At 37.9% G+C, this 24,980-nt stretch overlaps 1 protein-coding gene across 2 annotated transcripts in view; it reads right to left on the reverse strand.

Moving 5' to 3' along the window:
* Positions 1-3,044: 3,044 nt before the first annotated feature.
* The window catches only part of jarid2a (jumonji, AT rich interactive domain 2a), a 67,444-nt gene continuing 45,508 nt past the window's right edge, over positions 3,045-24,980 (reverse strand). For both annotated transcript variants that reach the window (XM_052143886.1, XM_052143887.1), the window contains 13 exons: positions 18,700-18,863; positions 16,024-17,068; positions 13,211-13,689; positions 11,437-11,529; positions 11,177-11,295; positions 10,996-11,066; positions 10,754-10,868; positions 10,499-10,604; positions 9,212-9,394; positions 8,949-9,073; positions 6,440-6,617; positions 6,173-6,280; positions 3,045-5,156 (listed from right to left, as the gene is read on the reverse strand). In XM_052143886.1, the coding sequence (XP_051999846.1) occupies positions 4,980-5,156; positions 6,173-6,280; positions 6,440-6,617; positions 8,949-9,073; positions 9,212-9,394; positions 10,499-10,604; positions 10,754-10,868; positions 10,996-11,066; positions 11,177-11,295; positions 11,437-11,529; positions 13,211-13,689; positions 16,024-17,068; positions 18,700-18,863 (2,963 nt within the window). In that variant the 3' untranslated portion in view covers positions 3,045-4,979. The remainder of the gene's footprint in view (positions 5,157-6,172; positions 6,281-6,439; positions 6,618-8,948; positions 9,074-9,211; positions 9,395-10,498; positions 10,605-10,753; positions 10,869-10,995; positions 11,067-11,176; positions 11,296-11,436; positions 11,530-13,210; positions 13,690-16,023; positions 17,069-18,699; positions 18,864-24,980) is intronic.

The raw sequence follows: 24,980 nt of genomic DNA on the forward strand, positions 1-24,980 counted from the left end.
GGCCACGCGTATAATCAGTTATCTCATGTGGGCATACGCAAAATCTTAAAACTGATAGGAGGGCATACGACGTGTGTGTGAGATATATATATGCCCTACACACCAGAAGCTGTTTCTCTGATTTTCTATCATTACCTCTACAAGGCACTGATCCCTCTTGTTTGAGCGAGTCTTGTGACGGAACAAGCGCTTGTCAGCTTGTGTTTTTCAGCATTAATGAATGTTAAGATGTGTGGAAGAAGAAACAGTTCCCAATCTGCACAAGTATTTGCTAATATAGCCTAATCCATTTTATTTCACTTTGAAGCTTGTGATTATTGTTCGTGGTAACCAAATAATAATAATACCCCTAGTTAAAAAAAAAATAAAGAAATTATTTCGAATCGATATTTTTGTGTGAGTATCGATATATTCGAGACAACATAAGTATCGGAAGTATCAATACTTTTAGGATCGATCCAACCATCCCTAACTGGTGCAAAGTTATTTTCTCTGCTGAAGCGAGACATATCCAGCTGCAGACCCGCAGCACCACCAGTTTCAGAACCCCAGCGCCAGAACCTGAAGTGAGGGGCGGAGTTATTGACAATGAGACAAGCATGGCGGAGAGCATGGTGTTGTGTAACGTTTTTGACATCATGTTGTGAAAAAGTATCGCATATATTAAGTTCAGCGTTTATCTGCTAAATATTTAATTTGTGCATAACTTTATCATCTTATTGAAGCTTGAATATGTTGTCATACTTTACTGTATTAAAAAAAAAAATCTACGGATGGTTCGATACATTTTTGCGTGTTGTAAATGAGCCTTGCGGTGACGTTTTGAAGACATCTTGTGAAGGTGTTAAAGTGTTTGTTCCACGTTCCTCTGTTATATGCATTGTTTGTGAGTTAATGTTGCCTTATAGTTGATGGGGTTTTTTTACGTTGAGATTATTGTGTGGTGCTTTCATCTCTTGTAGAGACATTTCGAATGAATGAAGACCACAAGGAAAAGGCCCGCAACAATCTCCTGGAACAGTTAGAAGCTTCCAGAGAGCCCTTTCTAGTTAATTTTGTGTTCAGGGATGACATGGAGTTATTTTAGCAAGAATGTAAGGACAAAATGGGCCTGAGAGTGAATTCCTCATTTGATACATTTTAAGTTTAATTTATACAGGATTGTCATGATAAAATGGGCCTAGGGGTGAATTGGTCATTTGTTGTATATATTTTTATTGTTTCTTTTAAAATTATGCTGAATTTTCTCTCTTTTTAGTTTTTTGACATGTTTTATTTTACATAAAGAAAAATGCATGCTGCACATGTTCTTGTGAAATAAAGTATATTTTATATAAAATGCCCATAAGTTTCAAGCATTTTTTTTCACCATCATGATCAGGAACTAACTCTCATAATACAATGAAACGGATAACTATATACAATTATATTACAAAAGATCAATGTTTTAAAGTGCTTATTGTACTGTACCTTAAAGAATCATTATAACATACGTATAAAGTATGATGATTCGTTTGTAATAAAAGCAAAGTACTCTCCAAAACGTTAGGTGGCGCTACTCGGTTTAGAACGTAAGCTCCGCCCCTCACTTCAGGTTCTGGCGCTGGTGTTCTGAAACTGGTGGTGGTGCTGCGGGTCTGCAGCTGGATACTATTGGATGAAGCACATACCCTTCCGACTGTTTGGGACATCTAGAATATTTTGGATAAAAGCGTCTGCCAAATGCATAAATGTAAATGTATCAATACGTCCTGCAAGAGCAACTTCTCCCAACGATCTAGGAGCAATTTGGTGATGATCCGTACATTTTCAGCATGATGGAGCACCATGTCACAAGGCAAGAGTGATAATGAAGTGGCACGCAGATCATTATATTGAAATTTTGGATCCGTGGCCAGGCAACTCCCCGGATCTTAATCCCATAGAGAACCTGTGGTCAATCCTCAAAAGGCGAGTGGACAAGCAGAAGCCCACAAATTGTGATCAACTACGAGCACTAATAAGTCAAGAATGGATCGCCATCAGTCAGAATTTGGCCCAGAAGCTGATATCCATGCCAGGGTGAATTGCAGAGGTTATGAAGAACAAGGGTCAACACTAAATATTGACTCTTTGCATATATTGAATGTTTTTGCCAATAAAAGCCTTTAAAACTTATGAAATGCTTATCATTGTTTTCCAGTATACCATATAACGTGAAAAAATAATGTACAAATACTGAAGCAGCAAACTTTGCAAAACACAAAATTGATGTCACTGCCAATACTTTTGGCCATGGCAGTATGACTTTCTTCTGCTGAACACAAATAAATATTTTTTAGAAGAAAATCTCAGCTCTGAAGGTCCATACAATTCAAGTGAATAGTAATCAAGCCTTTGAAGCACCAAAAAGCAGATAAAGTCAGCATAAAAGTAATCCATACGACTCCAGAAGTGATCCAGTTGGTTTTGAGTGAGAACATACCAAAATGTAACTCCTTTTTCACTCTACATCATGACAGCAGTATACTTGTCAATCATGATTTCAAGCTTGATTACACTTTCTAAAGCACAATCTAGTGCTCTGTGCATGTGTCAAGCACTAGGAAGAGTAATCGAGCTTGAAATCATGATCATGCCTAGAGACTGAAATGGCATGATGTACCATGAAAAAGGAATTCTATTTTGGTCTGTTCTTACCCAAAACCAACTGGATCGCTTCAGAAGACATGGATTAAACCTCTGGAGTCGATTATGTTTATGCTGCCTTTATGTGCTTTTTGGAGTTCTGGACACCATTCACTTGTATTGTATGGCCCTACAGAGCTGAAATATTCTTAAAAAAATCATTGTGTACTGCATAAGAAAGTAAGTCATACACATCTGTGAAGGCATGCCGGTGAGTAAATGAGAGGTTTCACATTTTTGGGTGAAATTTCACTTTAACCGTTATGACCGTACCCCAATAAAGGAAAACCATTTAAGAAGTTAAGCTACATGTCCACACACGTCGTCTTGTTAAACATAATTGCTGTAAGAAAAACATCAGGCCAATACATTTTTGGAAGGATTGACAAGTGATATATTTATTCAAACAAAAATATAAAAACCTGATAAGTAAAAAAAAAAAAAGGGAAAAAAACTACAAGTAACCAAAGAGATCTCCACTGGATTGGAGGACTGCGTAACAGTTCATATAAATAAACAGTACAAGGAGCTGGAGGATTACTTAAATAAAATAAGGGTGAAAGGGATAATAATAATAGTAATAATTTAAGGCCATAAAAAGTATACAACCACATTTTTGGAAACACTTTTCATTTTTTAAACCTTAAATACAAGTCAGTCATTTGGAAAGGGGTAACTACCATGTTTGATTACAGGACTTTGATACAGTCAGTGCAATGGGTAGCTAGGCCTACTACAATAGTTTACTTTTGGGTAAAAGACTTTTGAATAAAAAATTAAAGCTAAAAAACTAGGGATCACCACTATGACATACGTCTTCAGTGATTTTAAGCAGCACTTATTTTTTTGTATGTTTTTGTAGCAACCCTGTTAATATCTAATTTATATTAATGAAGAAACCAATGCAGACATAAGGCTTTTTCTTCATCTTGGCTTTCTCATCCAAATTCCTATAGACTGGAACTCAAAGGCTCAATTCTTTAGATTTACTGGCATATAAACATAATTGGGGCTAGCAGACATATTAGTATTTAGCTATAATACTCTATGTAAACAAAATAATATTTAAAGGTATGATTCCAAATATCGAAAAGGAGGGAGCAATTTTAGGACACATTGTTAAACAGTTACAAATGTAAAACCAGTGGGACAAACATTTATGGGATAAAAGGGAAAGTGCATCTTTAAAATGGAAATAATAACTTTAAATATTGCCCTAAGCATCAAACTTCCAATAACTGTTTGAACTCCACAAAGATTTTAGTAAAAGGCCTCAAAATGTGCTTTTAAAACTGGGGATTCCAAGTATACTCATCATCAAGGCCTTGAGAGTTTCAAGGAAATCTGTAACTGAATACAAGGGTCTTCATAAGTTATTTAAAACTAATCTGAAACCGATTAATATTTGTAGCTGGACAAGTGGAATGCCAGTAACTGCATGTACTATACACATACTGTTTGACTTCAGAGGGCTATAATCGTTCTGTCTTGTTCCTGACATCATAATAAACCAACAGTTCACTCAAAAGTCAAAGTTCTCTCATTATTTACTCACCAGCATGTTGTTCCTAACCCGTATGACTGTCTGTCAAAAGGAAATGTTAGGCAGAATGTTAGCCCAGTCAACTTTCACTTTCACTACATCTTTTTGTCAATAAAATAAAAGTGAATAGTGAGGCTAACATTCTACCTAACATCTCCTTTTGTGTTTAAACGAGGGAAAGAAAGTCTTGCGGGTCTGGAAAAACACGATGATGAGTAAATGATGACAAAATGTTCATTTTTGGGTGAACTATCCCTTTAAGATTTAATAAAAGTGAGCCCAAGAGACATACAGGATGTAATGGTGATGGAGAAGAGTGTCACTACAGCACCAGTTAAACACAAATGATAGGAATAGTATAGGATATATTTATATCTATGTATACGCATATCTATACTCAATTTAATGCTAAAACAACCCGAAAATACTCATCTAAAACCAATCTCAGGACTAGTGCAAAAAATTCCGTGCTTATCGGACAAGGCCCAACATTCTCACTTATGTCAGGTGCCCCAAAAAGTTGTTTTTTGTGAAACGTGTTGTAACATTTGACCTCCATACATTCAATATATTGTACTAACCAGCCGGTAACTGCAAATCTGTAATACAAAAGTGCAATATAACAGCTTGTTGTATTGAGACTATACACTAGGTACAAAGATTATTTAAGAGTGTTTGTACACAAGAATTAGGAACACCTGATATAAAGGAGACACTATGGCCTTATATATGTGATGCTGGGTGAGGAGGAATGTTGCTGATGGTCTGGTTAGGTGCGGCTGCTGCTCTTTGAGGTGGAGCAGGAGAAGGGGACCAGGGCGGGGCTCTTGTTTCTGGGACTTCGTTTTGCTGGTAGTGTTTTTCTAAGGTCGGCGACTTTCTGCTTCTCTCTAGCCTTCTCCAATACTTTGCCAGACACACGATTTACCAGACTGTTGATTTGCTCCTGTGCAAAATATGGTTGAATAACTTGTAATTACACATTCAAGATTTACACCTAAGCTAAAAGGCAAAGAGATTTTTGGAATAGTAAACTATGTTCAAAATATTACAACGTCTACCATGCTACTAATTTCTGCAGTATGTATACTGTGTGCAGTATGCACATTTTGATGCGCAAGACATTTTTAGACATATTTACCAAAAATTAGATCAAAAACACGAAATGCAAATATAACGGACTACTTGCACTGAGCTTCATGACGTCCTTCCCCTTTAAAATAATGCGGCTCACTAAATACTGTTTATGTGTTTACAATGTGCTGTATTTTTCTAGTTCTCGAAACTCCACTTAAATTAGTCTTTGGAAGAATATTTTAAATCCAGACATTTTTATAGACAAATGACAGCCCTATAAATTTGAAATAATCTGCCTTCCCATGAATAAATCTCTGCAACTTAGGCAAAGTCCCTTTCAAAGCAAGTCAGTCCACTCAGCAGTCATCTTTGTAACGCTCCTGAGCAGCTATTTTCTACAAGTGCTTCTATCTACTTGAGCTGCAATCTCCAAAATGCATGGTCAAGATTACGATCATGGGCGGACTGGGAAGAGAAACCAGCCCAAAAGTTGTTGGCTTAAATCATGCAAAAAAAACACTTTCTCAGACTGGTCCATCTAATATGCATGCGAGTTCTCTAGTTTACTGTCAGGCGATGTCTGTATATAAAAGGTGATTGGCTCTTTTATAGTCTCTGATGTAGGTGCTCTGAACGTTGTTACCAGAAACGCTTGAGCGGCAATAAGTAGAACACTGAAACAGTTGTGCAAGTAGTCCACTGGACAGCACATGCTGTGACAACAATGCAGCATTCTACAGTTTGAAACATTTATAGTTACATTATATTAGGTACTAATTGACATACTACTTTAAAACTAAGAAAGTAGACTGTGTACAGAATATACTGTTTAGTTTATATTAAATGGTACTCTAGTATTCTATGACAAACATAGTAAAAAACTACCTCAGAGTAGCGAAACATCATCTTGAGGCCACGAGGGGACCTGCGTTTCTGGATGTATCGAAGAGCACATTCCAGGCAGAAAACCACATTATCACTCTCATGAACAACCTATTGAAGACAAATAGAATAGCATTGAAGTGTTCTAATATGGCATGTTATATACTTATACCAGCCTGGGCAAATTCCAAAATTCAAGACAAACTATTCTGTATTGGAAACTTATAAACACATATATATAACCGGCCAAGAGTATTATCATAGAGTTACCATGGAGAGGTAACACAGATGCTGACAAACTTGGCAGCGCCTGTCAGCGGTGTCTTCTGTAAATCTTAAACGTTGCTGCTTCTTCTTGTCCGCTTGAGACTCGCAGTTCGTTCCATAGCGTGCAGACAGACGGAGCCCAGCCTCGAAAAGACCCCTGCGCTGGCTAATCTCTGCATCCCTGTAAGGTTGTAACAGGAATTTTACCCAAGATTTATTGACTTTTAGCCTCAACCAACATGTAATTCCCTTAAATATAGCCTAGTTTCAGCCTCAAACTGTACACCCACAGCTCATTCACTGACCATCTGATGCATATTGCACACACAAATGTCAATTGCTGGCTGAAATCAGAAGTTCCAATCTGACTGGCTGACTTTAGTCAAATTCCGGAAGTAAGGACAGGTTTTTTTTAATCAGTTCACCTTGAAACAAGATAGTGTTTAGAATGTACCTGGTTGATACCATTTTTTTTTACACACAATTGTGACACTAGTACCTACACTATAATCAGTTCATCATTTGGAATCTACATAGTCTAATGTTGTGGTCATCAAAGCCTAACTTGACGAGACGGTCAGATAGTATTTGTGCACCTTTTCGTTTCTGGTCGACGTTTTCAAACTCACGCTGCATTTTTTCTTCTCCATAAATACTCAGCAGAGCCGGCACAACAGCATCTGTCCATCTATCCATGTTGATTTGAAAAACCTACCATAACAACTCAACAAAAGTTTTAGCGAAGCTTACAAGCCGGCCTTTTAAAAATGGGTGGTATCGGCTGTCTGAGGACACATTTTTGTTGACTTTACAAGGAAAGTTTGTCCTCTCTGGAGCAGGTACTAAAAAGGTACCAAGTTTGGTTCAAGTTTTGTTCCACATGGAACTAGTTCATGTGGTGGAAAAACAACATGAACCTGAAATAGTTACAGGAACTAGGAAAAGTTTCTGCAGTGGAAAAACGCCTAGTGAGCACTTTTGAGGTAGAACTAATCACTGGATTTGCCAAAGCTGTCCAGGTTAAAGGCCTCAAAAGATATTGAGGTGTTTGTTTGAGAAACTTAATAACAAGTTAACTAGAAATCCAAAAACATAATAAATTGAACTGAATAAATTTGTCAATGCCTATTTATTATTTTGATTTCATCTATGACAGATAACATAGATGACACTAACAGACTTAAAAAACAAAAACAAAAAAAAAAAACACACATATTGGTTGGCCGTTTTACTTGTCAATCAGATGGTCTCTTCCTGTCTAAGTGGGTATTTCTTAGCCAAAATAAATGGCAAAGATGACCAAAAAGCAGGAAAGAGATTTTGCTGAGGTTTTTGGCAATTAACGCTTAGGCAGTGACACCAATGTGGCAGAACGGCCTACCTCTCCCTCTCGTCATCATCACCACACCTCTGAGGGCCTTCCTTTCGCCAGGCTCACAACGTGAGTGGGCAAGAGAGAGGAGAGGTCAATATAAAAAGCCTCATTTGGGCAGCGGATGATGAGGCACACTTGAGGTGAATAGAGTCTCATCGCCGCTGCCGTTAAAACGTAGAACACACCTCTCCTCGGTGAGCCAGCTTTTGAGTCTAATTTTGTGCACACACTGGCATCCTTGCAGGTCCAGGAGCAGAGCAGGAAGGGTACCGGCCGAGTTACATGCGTCGCCAGACCCCTGGCACAAATTAGATGCGAAGTCAGGGGATTGGAGCATACGTCACAACTGACTAGCATGGATGCCATGCCCCTTTCTCCTCACACACCGCGACCCAAAGAAAGCATAGCCGCTACAGAAGCCACCACCGCCCCTTTCAGATACCCCTTTCTTTTAGACACTAACCCCCTTGGACACTATATTTTCCCCTTTTCTTTTATTATGATTTCAAATAAACCGAGGCCTGATGCCACACCCACTGTGTTTGTCTCTTGCTCACCCTGCCACAAGGGTTGTGGAGATTGAGGGTATTGTTGGTTGCTGCGGCTCAACCCGCCCGTCCATCTCGTCATCATCACCATGCCTCTGAGTTTCAGCTAGACTCACAATGGGATTGGGCAGGAGAGAGGAGAGGTGCAATTTTATAATACTCGTTTGGGCAGAGGATGATGAGGCGCACCTGATGAGAATATGGCCTCATCACCACGTATTCAAACGTATGCCATTAAAACGTAGAGCACACCTTGTGTCCACTCACTGGCATACTCTCAGGTCTAGGAGCAGATTGGTGAGGGTACCGGCCGAGCTAGATGTGTCGCCGGACCCGCAACCCCAGTGCAAATTAGATAAGATACTGGAGGAGGGCTGCATGTCACCACCGGACCCCGCCACATCCTGAACCATCCCTTCGGCATTCCCCGACCTACAAAACGCCCGTCTCACCGTGACATGTCAGATCCCCATTTCTTTTGAACATAAACCACCTTTGACATCATATGAACCCTTTTCTTTTATTATGATTTAAAAAATAAAATGTGACACCGACTGTGTCTGTCTCATGCTCATCCCACCACACCTACCTGAGATCTTTAATGAGAGTGGAGATTGCTTTCAGAAGATGTTTGTTTTCCCGCTCAGATGTGGCAATGTGGTAGATCAGTTTCTCTGTGGAGAAGGGCCCCTCTATACGGCGCCGTTTAAGATCCTGCAAAGCAAATATGATACACAAGTGCGAAAGCCATACTCCCTCCGGAAATAAGAAAAACCCCACTTACAAACAGGCCAAGCCAAAACCAAGCCAAGTTCCAGCTGACTTTGTCCGTCCGTGCATCGAGTCTCTCACCTTAGCTGCCTCGTAGCCTAGTTTCATCCACTGGGGGTTGGCGAAGTGCACTGTCTCTGAGACACTGTAGCCACAACACACCTTGGACACAAAGGTCCCTGGAAAACACACCATGAACTGACCACTCTGTTGCACTGTCCGGTACACTTTCACTCCCTTTTGACGGAGCACCTCTGGCGAAATCTGTGTCATGAAAGAGAGAAAAAGTAAAATGCTGAGTAAGTTTAACTCATAACACATATTTACATTAGACAAGAAGTAAAAAATCTGTAATCATTTACTCACCCTCATGTCCTTTTAAACCCATCTGTCTTTTGTGGAACACAAAATCTGAAGACTAATTGTTCCTTTCAATACAATTACAATGAATATTGACTGAAACTTTTAAGATTCAAAAAGCATGCAAAGTACCATAAAAGTATCATACCGTATTTATAAAAGTTTATATGTGATGCGCTCCATCAAAATAAGTCATAGTTCAAGTCGCAACGGGCAATTTTGGGAAAAACTTGAATTTTTATCAAAAACTTGATTCTTCATCATCACATTTTTCTGTCTCAAGTCTCATTTTTCAAATGATGTCAATGTTATCATTAAAAATATTTTTTATTTTTTATGCTCTTAAATGCATTCAATGCGATTTGTGTCGAATCACGCGCCAATTCAGACAGGGGTTGCTGCATATAGCTTCTCTCCTCTGATCAGCATTCCTCTTCACTACAAAATGATACCACAAAAACACATGAAAGAACATCAGATGCTATGTTGAAAGACCCAATGCAATTGGCTGAAATGATCACCTCTCACGTAATCTGCGAATCAGTGTTTAAACCGCAGGGAGATGTCAACGATAACAACTACCTTCACTTAACAGTAGACATTCTCCTCAGTGAAGTTATCCAATGTTCATTGCTTGTTAGCTTCATTAAATACATTGGAGAGATGAGAAAATTGCAAATATTGTAAATACTATCACTGTCAGAGATGCGGCAAAAGATGCAAAGTAGATACAAGTAATTTAGTCGAATTTAACCTCTTTGGTGCCGGATTATGCAAGATTCAAGACTCAGAATGATGGAACAGGTCATACATACAAATTATATAAATTTGTGGTCCATGGAAGTAAGTCATATAGGTTTGGAACGACATGAAGGTTGGTAAATGACAAAATGTAAACCTTTTGAGTCACCTATTCCTATATACTATTCCTATAATTCAGTGAATTTAATCAGAAACATTATACCTTAACGGTGCAGAAGTAAAACAGATCCAATGCTCCTCTCTTACCATAATGTTCCTCTCAAGCATCTCCAGCCCTGGAGTTCCATTAGCCTGTAGCAGTGTGTGTACTATTTTGTCAAGTTTTGATTTCTCTTCAGCTGGAATACAGTACCTTAAGGAAAGGACACATTTGCAGAAATGTGAGATGCAATACCATTTTGTCACTCTTTTGACTTTACCTTAGTTTGATGAATTTGAACCAGATATGATAGATATAACAGCAAATGTCTTCAATAAATATGAAACACTTTACACTCTTACCAAATGCAATCAGCACCAGTGTGTAAGTAATCTATATACGGAAGGCTGTTCTGGTCCCGACACCAGCATGAGGTAGAAAAGACCATGCCTATATTCAGCCAGGGGATGGTCACTCCTTTAAACAAACACAAACAGATGGTCAGACTTGATCAAGCAGATAAAAATACATGCACAGTATTGAAACATCTAGAAGTATTGAAGTACTGTAAACATGAGTTTTAGTTTTTTTCAATATATCATACCTGGCACAGCACCAAGATGACGTAAGATGGATCCTGAGTTATTGGAAAGGACAGTAAGATTCCATCCATGCCTTGAGAACAAGACAAAAACAATATTTGTATGCATAAAACAAGGTTGAATAAAAACAGGGCAAAACTAAACCACAGAATAGATGTATATATCTTTTGGTTTATATCTTACTTTGAAAATGGCTCAGATTTGCCCACAGGAAATCCACTTCCATGAGTCTTTGTGTCAACCCTCCCACAATGCACAGCAACATGGCATTCCTTTTCTTCAACCAATCTCCAGTATTCCTTCTGTTGTGTATCATTTAAACAGGGAACATGGCAGTGAAGTGGAAAGATAGTTGAAATGAAGACAAATAAACACCTCTGATTCCTGCTCATCAAAGAAAGCATTATGAAGATAGCTTGTTATGGGAACACACAAAGATGTACCTCAATTTCAGCAGTGTCTGGCTCTTTGCTGAAACACATGTTCATGGTATTCCTGGCTGCCCTGTAGAATGTTGTTAAAGAAAATGATTTGCCCTGTGAAAGACATGAGGAACAAGCAGTTAGATGAAAATAAGTGAAACATAACAATTCTATAAACTGTCAAAAAAAAAAATGATGATGAAACAACAGGCTGTACTGACAACCATTGGTTTGTATTGTGATGTTTGGTTGAGTGTTTTTTGTATTTTATTTGGTTGTTTGCTTATGTTTAATGTTTATTTATTTAGATGTTTGTTTGTTTATATAAGTTAGTAATGATGCCAAGGAAAAAAGAAAGCAAAAAACAAATTAATTGAAAATTATGATCTTCAATATTGATGTTGGACATGGACATAAATTGAGCAACTATTACTAGCTTAAATAATTGACTCCTTGTCTGAATCTATTAAGCTATTAAAAACACATAAAACAAATGCAATTCACACAAAGCAATTACTTAAATAAACTTCTACAATGATGAACATGCTTTCATTTTCTGAGTTCAGTTATATTGATATTTTAACCTGGGGCTTAAAGTAGTGTCCAAAAAAAAAGTGTGACTGTCCAAGACAGTAAAAAAAAAAAATTCTTGAAAACAGAAATGTTGGTTTAAGTTTTTTGGAATAATCTTTTATTTTACTCTGAGCTGTCAGTAAAGGGTTAAACTTTTGACGCACAGCATGGCGCTGACCACAACAGAGAACTGCCAACAAAACTAAATCTGGTAAGAAATCATATTAAGATTTTACACTGAAACCTGTTTAAGTCAAAAGATTAGTGTCTATAGTTTCATCCGATATGCCATTTGTAAAATTTGAGTGATTTAACGTGAAACGCCAAGCTGCTAAACACAATATACAGTGTACTTTAGCTCAGATTTACCTTGAGATCCTATATTTACTGTAGATTATCAGATTTAGAATCAATGGGTTCATCCAAAAGCTGAAAACTTTAGCTTTTTAGAGGCTTTATATGGAGTTAGGATGAAAATAAGGTGCATTTCGACCTGTTCTGAGACCAGTGCAGACAGACAGCACACTGGAGGTTAAGTCAATCACTAAATATGGAGAAAGGGTGCATCCTATTATAGTTTTCCAGTGCAGCCAAGTGCATTCAATCCAAACTTCCTATCAAAGGTTTAGTTTCAGGCTGCTGATAAGGACAATTCAACATGTTTGGCAGACATGGGACAATGTTAATCAGTACATAGATTCAGAATTTATAATGTAACATTTTATTTTAACATGTTTGGCAGTTATTGGATGATGCTGGCCATTCCTTTAAATCAGAATTATTTATGCTAATTTCTGAAAAAAATTTCTGTAACTTCTCAAAAACACGAATAACCAACACTCCTGGAAACATAATAAACAATTTGATTTAAAAAATCAGACTTTCTATAGCTTGGTATTATTTACAATTTCTTAGTCCCGCTGACCACAAATGTGGACATATATTTTTATGAAAACTACCTTCTCTAGAATGTATTTTTTTTTGCATGTTTATTAGGTGCTACTTTTACAAATCAAAACGGGAAATGGAAAATACACACAGCAGTCAAGATCGGGTCTCTTGAACTAGATTTTTAAAAGACTTCTAATTTGTATCATCTCATTTTATCATATACAGTATGTATTAACTAATGAATTAAGACAACCTATAGTACGCCATCTTAGGCCAAGTTATAATTTAAAAAAACTATATAATTAGTCATCAAAAAATGTGAAAATTGTACCCTGTATATGCACTTGTGTTGTTCACTGAGTACCCCCTCTTCAACTCCTCTCTTCTCTAGTCGTCTCTGCCGACTGCTCTTCTCTGTGGGGTCCAGCTCTCGCAGGTGCTCACGTGCTCCACTCCTGTGTAATGCTCCGTTCACCAACCCATTTTTGGGTTCACAGCGTGGAAGTAGCAGAGCGGCATGCTGGGATATGTCTCCCTGGCCCTCTAGGGGGCCACTTCTTTTCTCCAGGGTCTCCTTTTCCACCAGCACTTCCTTCTCCAACTGAGCCCTCTGGGCTTGTGATAAGGAGTCATATGAAAGCAGGTATTGACAGTACGCCTCTTGGAGCTTGGCCAGGCGATCTTGAGCAGAGCGTGGGATGCCCAGCAGATCAGCAAGTCGGCCCCATGTTTTCAAGTCTGTTACCTGCTGCATGCCCCCCATTTCATTTATAAGCTGGAAGAATCGTGCCAAGTCTAACTCACACCCTCCTAAAGGGAAGCAAAAAGACACAATGAGATGGGAGAGATATGGCAAACATGACTAAAACATGGGAAAAATTTTTGATCATGTTAAATAACATACATAATAAATACCAAAGTGCAGATGTAAAATTTATATATTTTGAGTGTTATTCATTTGCTGTAAGGTTTTTATTTTAAGATGGGTCTGTATAAATTTGTTGTGCTTAAATATGTTTTATAACATTTTCTTAGAGTTTTTCCATTTATTCATTTTATTATGAGTTGTTTTAACGGGATGTATTATTTAACAGGACTATTATTATTTAAAACATTACAGGTACATTTTCTGTAAAGCTGCTTTGAAACAAAATCACATTGTGAAAACTGCTATCCAAATAAAAATGACTACTGCTCTTATTTATATAATAATTTGAAGTAGACTGACAATGTTTTGATAATGTGTACAGCACTACAAGTCCAAAGTAAACATCCCTTCGGGGACAAAAACTGTATAATCCAATTTTAATTAAAGCAGGTAAACAATGACTTTTTTTTTATTTATTCAATAGACATTTAAATGCTGTTTCTTCAATTTTGCTCCACTTTTGCTCCTAAACGTGTGTGCACATACCACATTAGTCACAGGCATATGACCCATTCAAAAGGCTCATATTACTGCCAGCCTTGTCATTGCAGGACACAACATAGTCACTGTTTGAGTGTCACATAGAAACTAGAGAAGGATTTGAGGTTGGCAAGAAGGAAGCAATGCTGTCTGGCATCGATTAGATGATTTTCACAGTCACCCAGAGAGTATTGGCTCTGTGACTGCTCAGATGCACTGTGGGATCTCCTCAAAGGGACCTGTCCTCCCTAGCACGAGCTGGGTGATCTATCCAAATTGGACCGATCAGACACTGATTGACCAACAGATGTGTGCACTTAAAGGAGATGCTCACCCAAAAATCATCCAGATCATTATTTACCAAGAAACTCCACCCAAGCTTGAGTTTAGCCCAAAGTCTCGTCTAGAATTAAAGAATGGTGTGTCACACCAATGCCGTTTTAGCATCAATGATGTTGACATGCCATTTTTGAATCTGGAAGTGGACTAGAAGTTTTCTGCAGCAGAGATGAAGATTATCAGTGAATAATGACTGAAATCTCTGTCTGTTTTTTTCACACAAATCTATCGTATGGCTTCAGAAGACTTGGACAGAAAAAGTTGTTTGGTTCTCTTGGAGCTTGACACATTTGGTCACTGTTAACTGTTGTTGTATGGCAAGAGCTGTAAATATGCTTCCAATTAATACTTTAATGTTCTAAAAAAAAACAAATATCTGCATAGAGGTTTGAAATAACACAAGAGTAAGTAAATAATGACACATTAATTTGATATACCCCAACTGAGGACACTGTAGTCTGGACTTGACAATTTCATGTAATGTAATATAGGTCAATATGAATGTGAATACAAATACAAGACTCTCTTTAACATGCATGTCATGAAAGAAAATGTATGCATCTGACTAAATGTTAAATATAGTGGTCGCACAAAGCATTTGGACACTAAATATTGCATGAGATAAAATACTTAGCGAAAAAAAAAAAGTTTGTTAGGTTTTAAACTATAAATAATGCACATACTGTTCAAAATTAAGATAAAAGGTATTGTGACACTTTCTGGATGTCAAACATTAGTCGAACATGTCCATAGTTAATGAGATAAACTACACTTTACTGTGGTTACTCTGCAACAGTCCGGAATTAACTTTTTACATTAAGGGGTAATATTTGCCCCCTGGGTTCAATTTTCAGAGCCATTTTTTACATTCATGAGAGTATATTTTGTTCTAACCAATTTAAACAAACTATATCTCATCCTAATGAAATACTTTTATAATTTTAATCGATTCATTAATAAAAATTCATAAGACTGAGAATGTATTACCTCTTACCCTATTAATTTAATCAACATTAATTAATATGTTGAATCATATTAAGAACAACATCAGAAGAGCATTTTTTGCCAAACATTTTGAATTTCATTGGCATTTTTGGCGGCAACCCCCCTACATTTCTGACCCTGCTCTACCCATGTGAACTTGAGAGGAACTCACTTACATCCACAAAAAATTACCTTGACACCAGTTGGTAAAAAGTCATTGCAAAAATGGCTCAAAAAAAGTGCAGCTAACTCTGAGAAAATGGCTAACATAATTTGCTTGCAGATGCCACTTGGTTTGACCATATTTATATAATGCAATGAAAAAGAAATGTCAGTGTGGGTGTCCAAATGCTTATTGGGGCCACTGTACGCCCACAAAACATGTTTTGAATCTCATGCAATACCGTCCATACCTATGAGTGGAGGTTCCTCCATCTTAATGCCTTGTGTCCGCAGGTGTTTTCTGATACAGGCCAGTTGTTGCACATTCGGACCCCAGCGCTTGCCCAGCTTGTGCACATGCTGCACATACGAGACGAAGCGCATCTCCTCTTTAAGCTTACACTCGGGACGCCAGCCCGCTGGCGGAACAACGCGGTACAACCCACATGGTTCTGCTTGCCCCCGCACAAAGTCCATATAAGCCAGAGGGTCATGGAACTCTTGTGTGCTAGGATAGAAACCCGGAACCTCTGTTACCTCCATTACCTCCGCGCCACGCTTACCTCGCTCTTTGTCTGTCGCAACTTTAGGTTCAACTGGTTTGAGGGGCTTGGTCACATCAGAAAGATTGACTAGTTTTTGAGCATTGTTTATTTTGGGAGAAACTGATAATTTGGGGGAGCTGGCTGGTTTTAAAATGTCTTGTGTTGAGGTAGTGGGGCTGTTCTTGGCCTTAACGGTTGCTTTACAGTGCATCTGTTTGGTGACCATGTGTTTCCCTGCAGAAGCACGTTTGGGTCTTTGTGATCCCGACACTTGCGATTTCACCTTTTTACCATGGCTACGGGGCGCTGGCGTCTCCTGAGCTGCTTTCCTACTGCGGGTCTCCAAGGGAATGACTTGCACTTTGACCCTTTTGACCTCAACCTCTGCTCTAACCTCAGCCATCTCCAACTGTCTTTTCGACTGTCTTAGTCCATTTCGTCTGGGAGGGAATGTGTCTGTCCCACACAGTCGCCCAGCAGATGCTGGTGGTATTACTTGTTTTTGCATCTTGGCGTGGCTGGTTTGAGCTTTACCTGAGTTGGAGTGTTGAGGATGTGTGTGGGTGTGGTGCGAGCTGTGTTGGCGTGTATGTGTGCTCAGGCTGAGCTTGGCCTCTTTGAGCAGTCTGGCTTTGGTGTAAGTCACGTGGCCCTTGGGGTACTTCACAGCTTTGGTCGGGGGAGTGCGGAGATCTTTTGTTTTCCTGCAATTGACAGCAGAGGCTCCCGATGTTCCATTTATTTTGGAGAGCTGGGGGACAACAAAAAAAACAGAATTAGTAATTTTGTCATTTTAAAATTGTGTAATTGTTTTCATAAAAATACTTTTTCATATCCCAGCTTAATATGCAGAAAACACTATAAGTTAGCCATTTAGTAGGTTTATTTAGACATAAAGTTCTATAAAAAATATTGCTCTGTATGTTTGAGCATCCCAGATAGACCGACATCCCCGTAGCAACATTGGCACAACCAATGGCATGAGTTTGGGGTGGGACAATAAGTCAATGGGAGGGGGGAGTGTTCAGAAAACTAGTTTGAAAACAATCATAATTTTGGGGATTTGTTTGGTGATGGTAATGGTGCAGAAATATACTTCATATTTAATTCTCTTTAACAAATATATGTTATATTAACCATATATGTTATATTGTGACTTAACTTCCTCTATTTTAAACCAAAGCAATCACAAATAACAATGATCTCTAACTGTTCACTCTAAAAGAGCGTACTCTCCACTAGGGGGCTCAGTAGAGCCCATATTTCATTCTTTTTGTAGCGACTGCACGTGACCTGGGCCATGTAGCATGATTGTTCCATCTGCATGCGGTGGGGGAAGGGAGAAGATTAATTTGTCTAAAACCAAAAGTTCTTGACAGAAACCACCACAGATATACAAATGGTCCACCACATAAAGACACGGTTCATGTTTACAGAAATTAAACAGAATCTCAGATATGTGGTACTCCCACACTCCACTGGTTTTGATTGTATGTGGACAGGGGGTGGGGTGGAGCAGATATGACATCATGTGTTGCTATAGGCCTGCTGCAGGATGGTAGGGAAGGGTAAACCAAACGCTATGCTGCTCTGCAACAGGAAGCTTTGGCAGGAGGGGAGGAAATTTTGGTGAGCACAAAAAAATGGTTTTGTAATAGTCTCTATGCTCTCACAAATCTGGACAGGCTGAATGAATAAGTAAATCACTGATTCCAGCTGGATGTACATTGTACTGGGGGTTTCAGGATAATTAAAGAGATAGTTCACCCAAAAATGAAAATTCTGTCATCATTTACTAATGCTTTTCAAAACCTGTATGACTTTGTGTTTCACAGTGGAAAGATTCACATTATTTTTTGTCAAAACAATAAAAGTAAATGGTGACTCTCTTTTACATTGGCTCGGTTGCTAAGGAGTGGTTTTGGTCTGTTCATCCGTTTAAGTAGCAGAGAACAAGTATATAATCTAGTAATAGGTAATATAATGGTCTGTCTAATGACAATGTATTTCTTGAAAGCAGAACATTTATTTTGGCCATGTAGAGAGTATCAGAATATATATCTGTTGCATAACACTAGAAACATATAAAGTCATAATAAATTCTAAATGCTAGCACAATTATAAGAAATTGTATGTTATAAAATATGTTATTTTTAAATGGCTTAGTAGATCTAAAAATAAATAGAATTAGTTAATAATAATACCATCTTACTGAACAAATAGAAACACTGTTAAATAATCTGAATGTCTCATATTTAAAAGAATAACAAAAATAAGTGGGCACCTTCCATTTTCCATACATTACCAAATTATTCCAAGTTTAAAACATTAAATTACAGTTAACAAATAAATAAATCAAGTGTAAAATAAAGCCAGCCATACCTGTTGTTTTTGTTCCTGTACAGATCTGCTGGGTCGTAAATTGTGTGTACCGGAGGTTCTAGCTGATGCTACAGAGTTTTTCTCCTTCCCTTGGACTCCCTCTTTCCCTCTGGACTTTAAACCATTTTCCGGTTCATCAGCAGCTCGCACGTGCCCGTTAAACACTGGAGGAAGATAGTACATAGCACAGAACTAATGGTAAGTACTCCTTTATCAGAAAGCACACTTTTTGTTTTGAGTATGTACAGGTATGCATACTTAAAGGGCTAGAAAACCCAAAAATGAACATTCGCCATAATTTACTCAACCTCATGTTGTGCCAGACCTCAATACCCTAGGCATTCTTTTCCATATAATGAAAGTAAGTAAGGACTGGGGCTACCTGGCTCCAAAATAGACAAAAAGCATCATAAAATTGGGGTAAAAGTAATCCATATGACTTCTGTGCTAACATTTTTCAACATAACATTGCATTATTTTTTTTATTAAAAGAAGTGCTTTTATTTAAAAACCTGTGTTTATCAAAAATACAAAGTGCTGCACAACAGAACATTACAGAGGTGAAATATTGCTTTGTTATTATTATTATTTAATCACATTTAATTACAGTAAACATTACATTACTATACAGTAGTAATATATTGTTTTCTTTTGTTTGTTTTTTGCCATTTCACACATCCATTTAAGTATGAGCGGCTGGCTACACACATTCATTTTGAATTGTGCAGCACATGCAGATTATATATTTATTCAATTAATTGCAGCATTTTGTGGTTTACACTAGAACTTATTGCTATTTTAATTTGATTCATTGTGCATTCAAACACTAAGTTTCATTCCAAATATGTCAAATTCCTTGACATTCCATGTTTTATAGCTAATGCCATTTTAATGACTGGATTAGTCATTCTGTTACGTGGTAATGCATTGTAAAATTCCAGATTTCCATGACACGTGGGAATTTTAATTCATTATTCACTGAAAATTCACAGCAAGAAACAAAACGGAACGCATTATGAAATTGTGTAAATTATAAAGAGCTAATTCAGTTAGCATTAAACAATTCTTTGAAATTATTACATTTATTTATTTATTAACATGTTTTTGTGTTTGTATCATCGGGTGTTCAGTTAACACTGTGCCTCAGATCTATGCACTGAAGAGACTGATTTAACCAGATTGTTTCCCCACCTAGGTGAATTGAACCAGGTGATTTAGTGCTATGAATCATCCTGGGACTTTACGTTTGCTGCTGAAGGATCCTGCTGTCCCTGACTGCTCTGCTTTCCACTTTCTGTGCACTTGACTTGTAAATTGCTCCTGTAAACGAAGACTGCCAAACAGCTAACAGAGTCTGCATAGAAACCTTGTCTAACACACTAGAGTTTATGTTTTTTTTTTTAAAGCTCAAATATTGTAACAGCAGAGCTGGTTATAGCTCTCAAACCAACATAAATAAATCATACATAAAACACTACAACCCTGTAACACAAATTGCTGATTGCTAAAATCAAAATAACATTACATGAATATTATGGAGACCACATAGAGCCACCCACATTGCAGATGGACAAAAGAAGCTACAAAGTTTTTAAAGTTTTAAGCCTCCATGAATTAAACAGATGGTGCATTCAATATCCTAAACAAGTATTGAAATGCTCTTTTGGTCACTCTTCTAAATGAAAGCTACACTATGTTGCTTCTAAAGAGACCAACTTATCATTCAAACTGTTTGGAGCTCGGCCAACGGTGCACATAAAAGTGTCATATTTAGCTTGTGGGCTTGTACGATATATAAGGAGAAGTGGTTCTGGTTTCTTTATAAAGTATGGAAGCTCAACATGACTCCCAATTTCAATAGGCTTCACACAGAGTTTCCTTTCAGTATACAATCCCATGTAAAGACACGCCAGACCAGCTGACCAAGTAGGGTTCTCTGCAGACACCCGATTCAGAACAGCAGCACAACTTGAGAGGGGGCATTTTAAATGCAAAAAAACTGCTTCAAGAATATTTTCTTCAAGAATCATTTATTTCCATAAAACACAAAAGGTGATTTTTTTTAAGAGTATTCTGTGAACTCTTATAATGAAACTGAATGAGGTCTGGAGCTGTCAAACTAAAAATATAAATGACAAAAAATAAAAACACCAGTATGTGAGTATTGTTAAAGTGGTTCATACAACTTGTGCACCATTCATCAAGTGTTCTGAAGTCATACGATGTCTTTGTGTAAGGAACACTCGCAAATTAAGTAATTCATTAATTATATGTAAAAGATTGGCCAGAATATTCTTCTCTAAAAATTCTGGTGAAAGAAAGACGATGAAAGCACTGTAATTTTTTGGTGAATTATTCTGCCCTACAAAGGCAAGACACCCAAACTACGAAAAATGGCTTCAACGTTTTTTGGTTGTCTAGGCAAATGTGTATTATAAACTAGCCACACTCTATTTTCTCTAAATCTGATTGTAGTTTAGCCAAACTCGTATAAATTAGATAACCGATTAATCAGCCAATGTTTTTAAACCTCTCGTAACCCCGTGAGCACATACGTGGACTTTGTATTTTAGCTTTGCTATATGCAACGCATAATTTCAATTAATTTAAACTGACTGATCTCAGTTCAAGAGACCCTGTGCTGTCAGTAAAGGAATTAACTTTTGACATACGGAGTCATGTTACAAAACAACATGGCACCGATCACAGCTGAGACCAGTGCAGACAGACAGCACACTAGAGATCAAGTCATTCATTAAATAGGGAACAAGGGAGCATCCTAAAGCTCTCTATGCAGCTAAGCGTATGCACTAAAATCCACAAAAAGCTGCAGATGATGTTTGGACCATGCAGCATGTTTGGCGGACATGGGACAATGTTAATCGGTACATAGATTCAGAATTTATAATGTAAAATTAGATTTGATCATGGTTGGCAGTTATTGGATGATGCTAATCATCTAATTTTGGATGTAATATCTGTAACTTCTCAAAAACATGAATAAACAACAATCCTGGAAACATAAACAATTTGATTAAAAAATAAAATACTTTCTATAGCATGGTATTATTTAAAATTTCACAAATTAGTCCCACTGACCACAAATGTTGCCAACAATTTTTAGGAATGCATTTTTGTTTTTGGCATGTTTATTATGTGCTACTAGCAACAAATAAAAAAAGGAAATGTAAAATGCACACAGCATTTTCAAACGGGTCTCAGGAGGTTAAAATCGATTTATAGAATGTTAAAATATTTCCTTACTATGACAGGCACAGAGGCATCTTTTGTTCAACCAAAATCCCAATTCAAACCAGAAAAAATTATGTTTTGGTGCGTAACACAGGACTTACACTGGGGACTCTTATTTTGAAATGACAGAGACTTAGCCCCATTACAATGCTCTATACTGAAGTATTTACCAACTTAAGCATTTTATGGCCTATATATATTCACCAGATGAGGTTTAATAAGTAATACGTTTTATTATTATTCTTTAGTTGGAGATGCATGTGCCGACGGAGCACATTTCTATATACTCACATTTTTCTTTGTATGCCCTTGCCTTCAATTTAGAATGCTTGATTAATTTAACCAAAATAACAAAATAAGCATTGAAGTGAGGATAGAAATATGGATGATATTGTCAATGATGAATGATTTAGATACAGTAAATACCCACAAGGTGATCAGTGATTGTTTTGATTTCACTTCTACAGGCTGCTGTTATACTGTAGAACTTAGAGGCCTTAAGAGCCGCCACGGAGAACATAAAAAAAACTTGCCAACTATCGGCATAGACGTTGGTCGATAACCAGTTAAAATGATATATCGATCTGCAGTTGCTGTGTTTTGCTTTTGCAAGGCAGTATTTCTTTAAGTATTTGAGATAGAAAATCTAAATTACAATATTCCAGATTTCCAGCTATATTTTCAGCACACCCAGTGTATTCTAGGTGTCCAGTTGGACTTTGAAACCTCAGCGTGGTGAAGGGTATATGGTGGTAGTATGTCCAGAGCCCCTCAGACATGCATGGAGGATGTGGAGCGGTATTAGGTGACTGCAGTGTCAGATTACACTGCAGATTTTGCTGAGTGGGCAACAGGGTCCGGTTACAAACCCAGAGACACAGAAAGAAATAGGTCAAGAACTCGGAAGACAGAGGATGGAGTGCTGTTTACCACAGTAACAACACAAATCTGTGCTAAATATGTGTCCTGTTTTTATCTTTTAGCTAAATTTAGGATGAGCAAAACAATTATCCATGCACTTTAATAAAGCATACCTCAAAAGTATAGTTCACAGAAAAAATACATTTCTGTCATCATTTATCCTCATGTTGTTACTCTGCTGGTTTTTCCATGACAGAAAAAGCATGGTGCGCAGCCATATCAAATTTAAATGTTAAACTATAAGACTTATTATCAGGACAAAAGTGCCCTACTGTAACTCCGTCGGGACGCGGGACAACGCTTCAAATCGGGACTGTCCTGGTTTTATCGGTAATAGATTTGTGTGAGGAAGAAACTGAAATTTAAGTCATTATTACAGAAATATCTTGCTTGACAGCTATGGTCACCATTCACTTTTGTTGTATCTTAAAGAGCAGCTATTCAGCTATATATATATATATATATATATATATTATACACACACACTCACCTAAAGGATTATTAGGAACACCTGTTCAATTTCTCATTAATGCAATTATCTAATCAACCAATCACATGGCAGTTGCTTCAATGCATTTTGGGGTGTGGTCCTGGTCAAGACAATCTCCTGAACTCCAAACTGAATGTCAGAATGGGAAAGAAAGGTGATTTAAGCAATTTTGAGCGTGGCATGGTTGTTGGTGCCAAACGGGCCAGTCTGAGTATTTCACAATCTGCTCAGTTACTGGGATTTTCACGCACAACCATTTCTAGGGTTTACAAAGAATGGTGTGAAAAGGGAAAACATCCAGTATGCGGCAGTCCTGTGGGCGAAAATGCCTTGTTGATGCTAGAGGTCAGAGGAGAATGGGCCGACTGATTCAAGCTGATAGAAGAGCAACTTTGCCTGAAATAACCACTCGTTACAACCGAGGTATGCAGCAAAGCATTTGTGAAGCCACAACACGCACAACCTTGAGGCAGATGGGCTACAACAGCAGAAGACCCCACCGGGTACCACTCATCTCCAATACAAATAGGAAAAAGAGGCTACAATTTGCAAGAGCTCACCAAAATTGGACAGTTGAAGACTGGAAAAATGTTGCCTGGTCTGATGAGTCTCGATTTCTGTTGAGACATTCAGATGGTAGAGTCAGAATTTGGTGTAAACAGAATGAGAACATGGCTCCATCATGCCTTGTTACCACTGTGCAGGCTGGTGGTGGTGGTGTAATGGTGTGGGGGATGTTTTATTGGCACACTTTAGGCCCCTTAGTGCCAACTGGGCATCGTTTAAATGCCACGGCCTACCTGAGCATTGTTTCTGACCATGTCCATCCCTTTATGGCCACCATGTACCCATCCTCTGATGGCTACTTCCAGCAGGATAATGCACCATGTCACAAAGCTCGAATCATTTCAAATTGGTTTCTTGAACATGACAATGAGTTCACTGTACTAAAATGGCCCCCACAGTCACCAGATCTCAACCCAATAGAGCATCTTTGGGATGTGGTGGAACGGGAGCTTCGTGCCCTGGATGTGCATCCCACAAATCTCCATCAACTGCAAGATGCTATCCTATCAATATGGGCCAACATTTCTAAAGAATGCTTTCAGCACCTTGTTGAATCAATGCCACGTAGAATTAAGGCAGTTCTGAAAGCGAAAGGGGGTCAAACACAGTATTAGTATGGTGTTCCTAATAATCCTAGGTGAGTGTATATAATTTTGTGTTTCATGGAAGACAGTTGTACAGGTTTCGAAAGATTCATTTTTGAGTGATCTATGTCTTTAATACAGTTCTGATAATTATGTGATCTTTAATGATACTCTTATTAGATGTTTCTTTAATACATAGACAACATATATATAAAAAAAATACCCTGTACATTATATATTGTGACACTATTTTAAATGATTATCTGTGTGCCACAGATCTTAACTTTTGCCCATATGTTGTGTCTTTGCTTTCAGGAATGCACATGTGTGTGTAGACAGTCATGCATACCTTGTGTTATATGGATGGCATACAGCAAATGGAGGCAATCTGACAAAGTGCTGTGTATAGATACGGCTCATTAACTGTATGGTGTGGAGAGAGGCAGGACAATAACTCACCTCACTGG

Source organism: Xyrauchen texanus, chromosome 15, assembly GCF_025860055.1.
Source record: "Xyrauchen texanus isolate HMW12.3.18 chromosome 15, RBS_HiC_50CHRs, whole genome shotgun sequence".
NCBI classification, from domain to species: Eukaryota; Metazoa; Chordata; class Actinopteri; order Cypriniformes; family Catostomidae; genus Xyrauchen; species Xyrauchen texanus.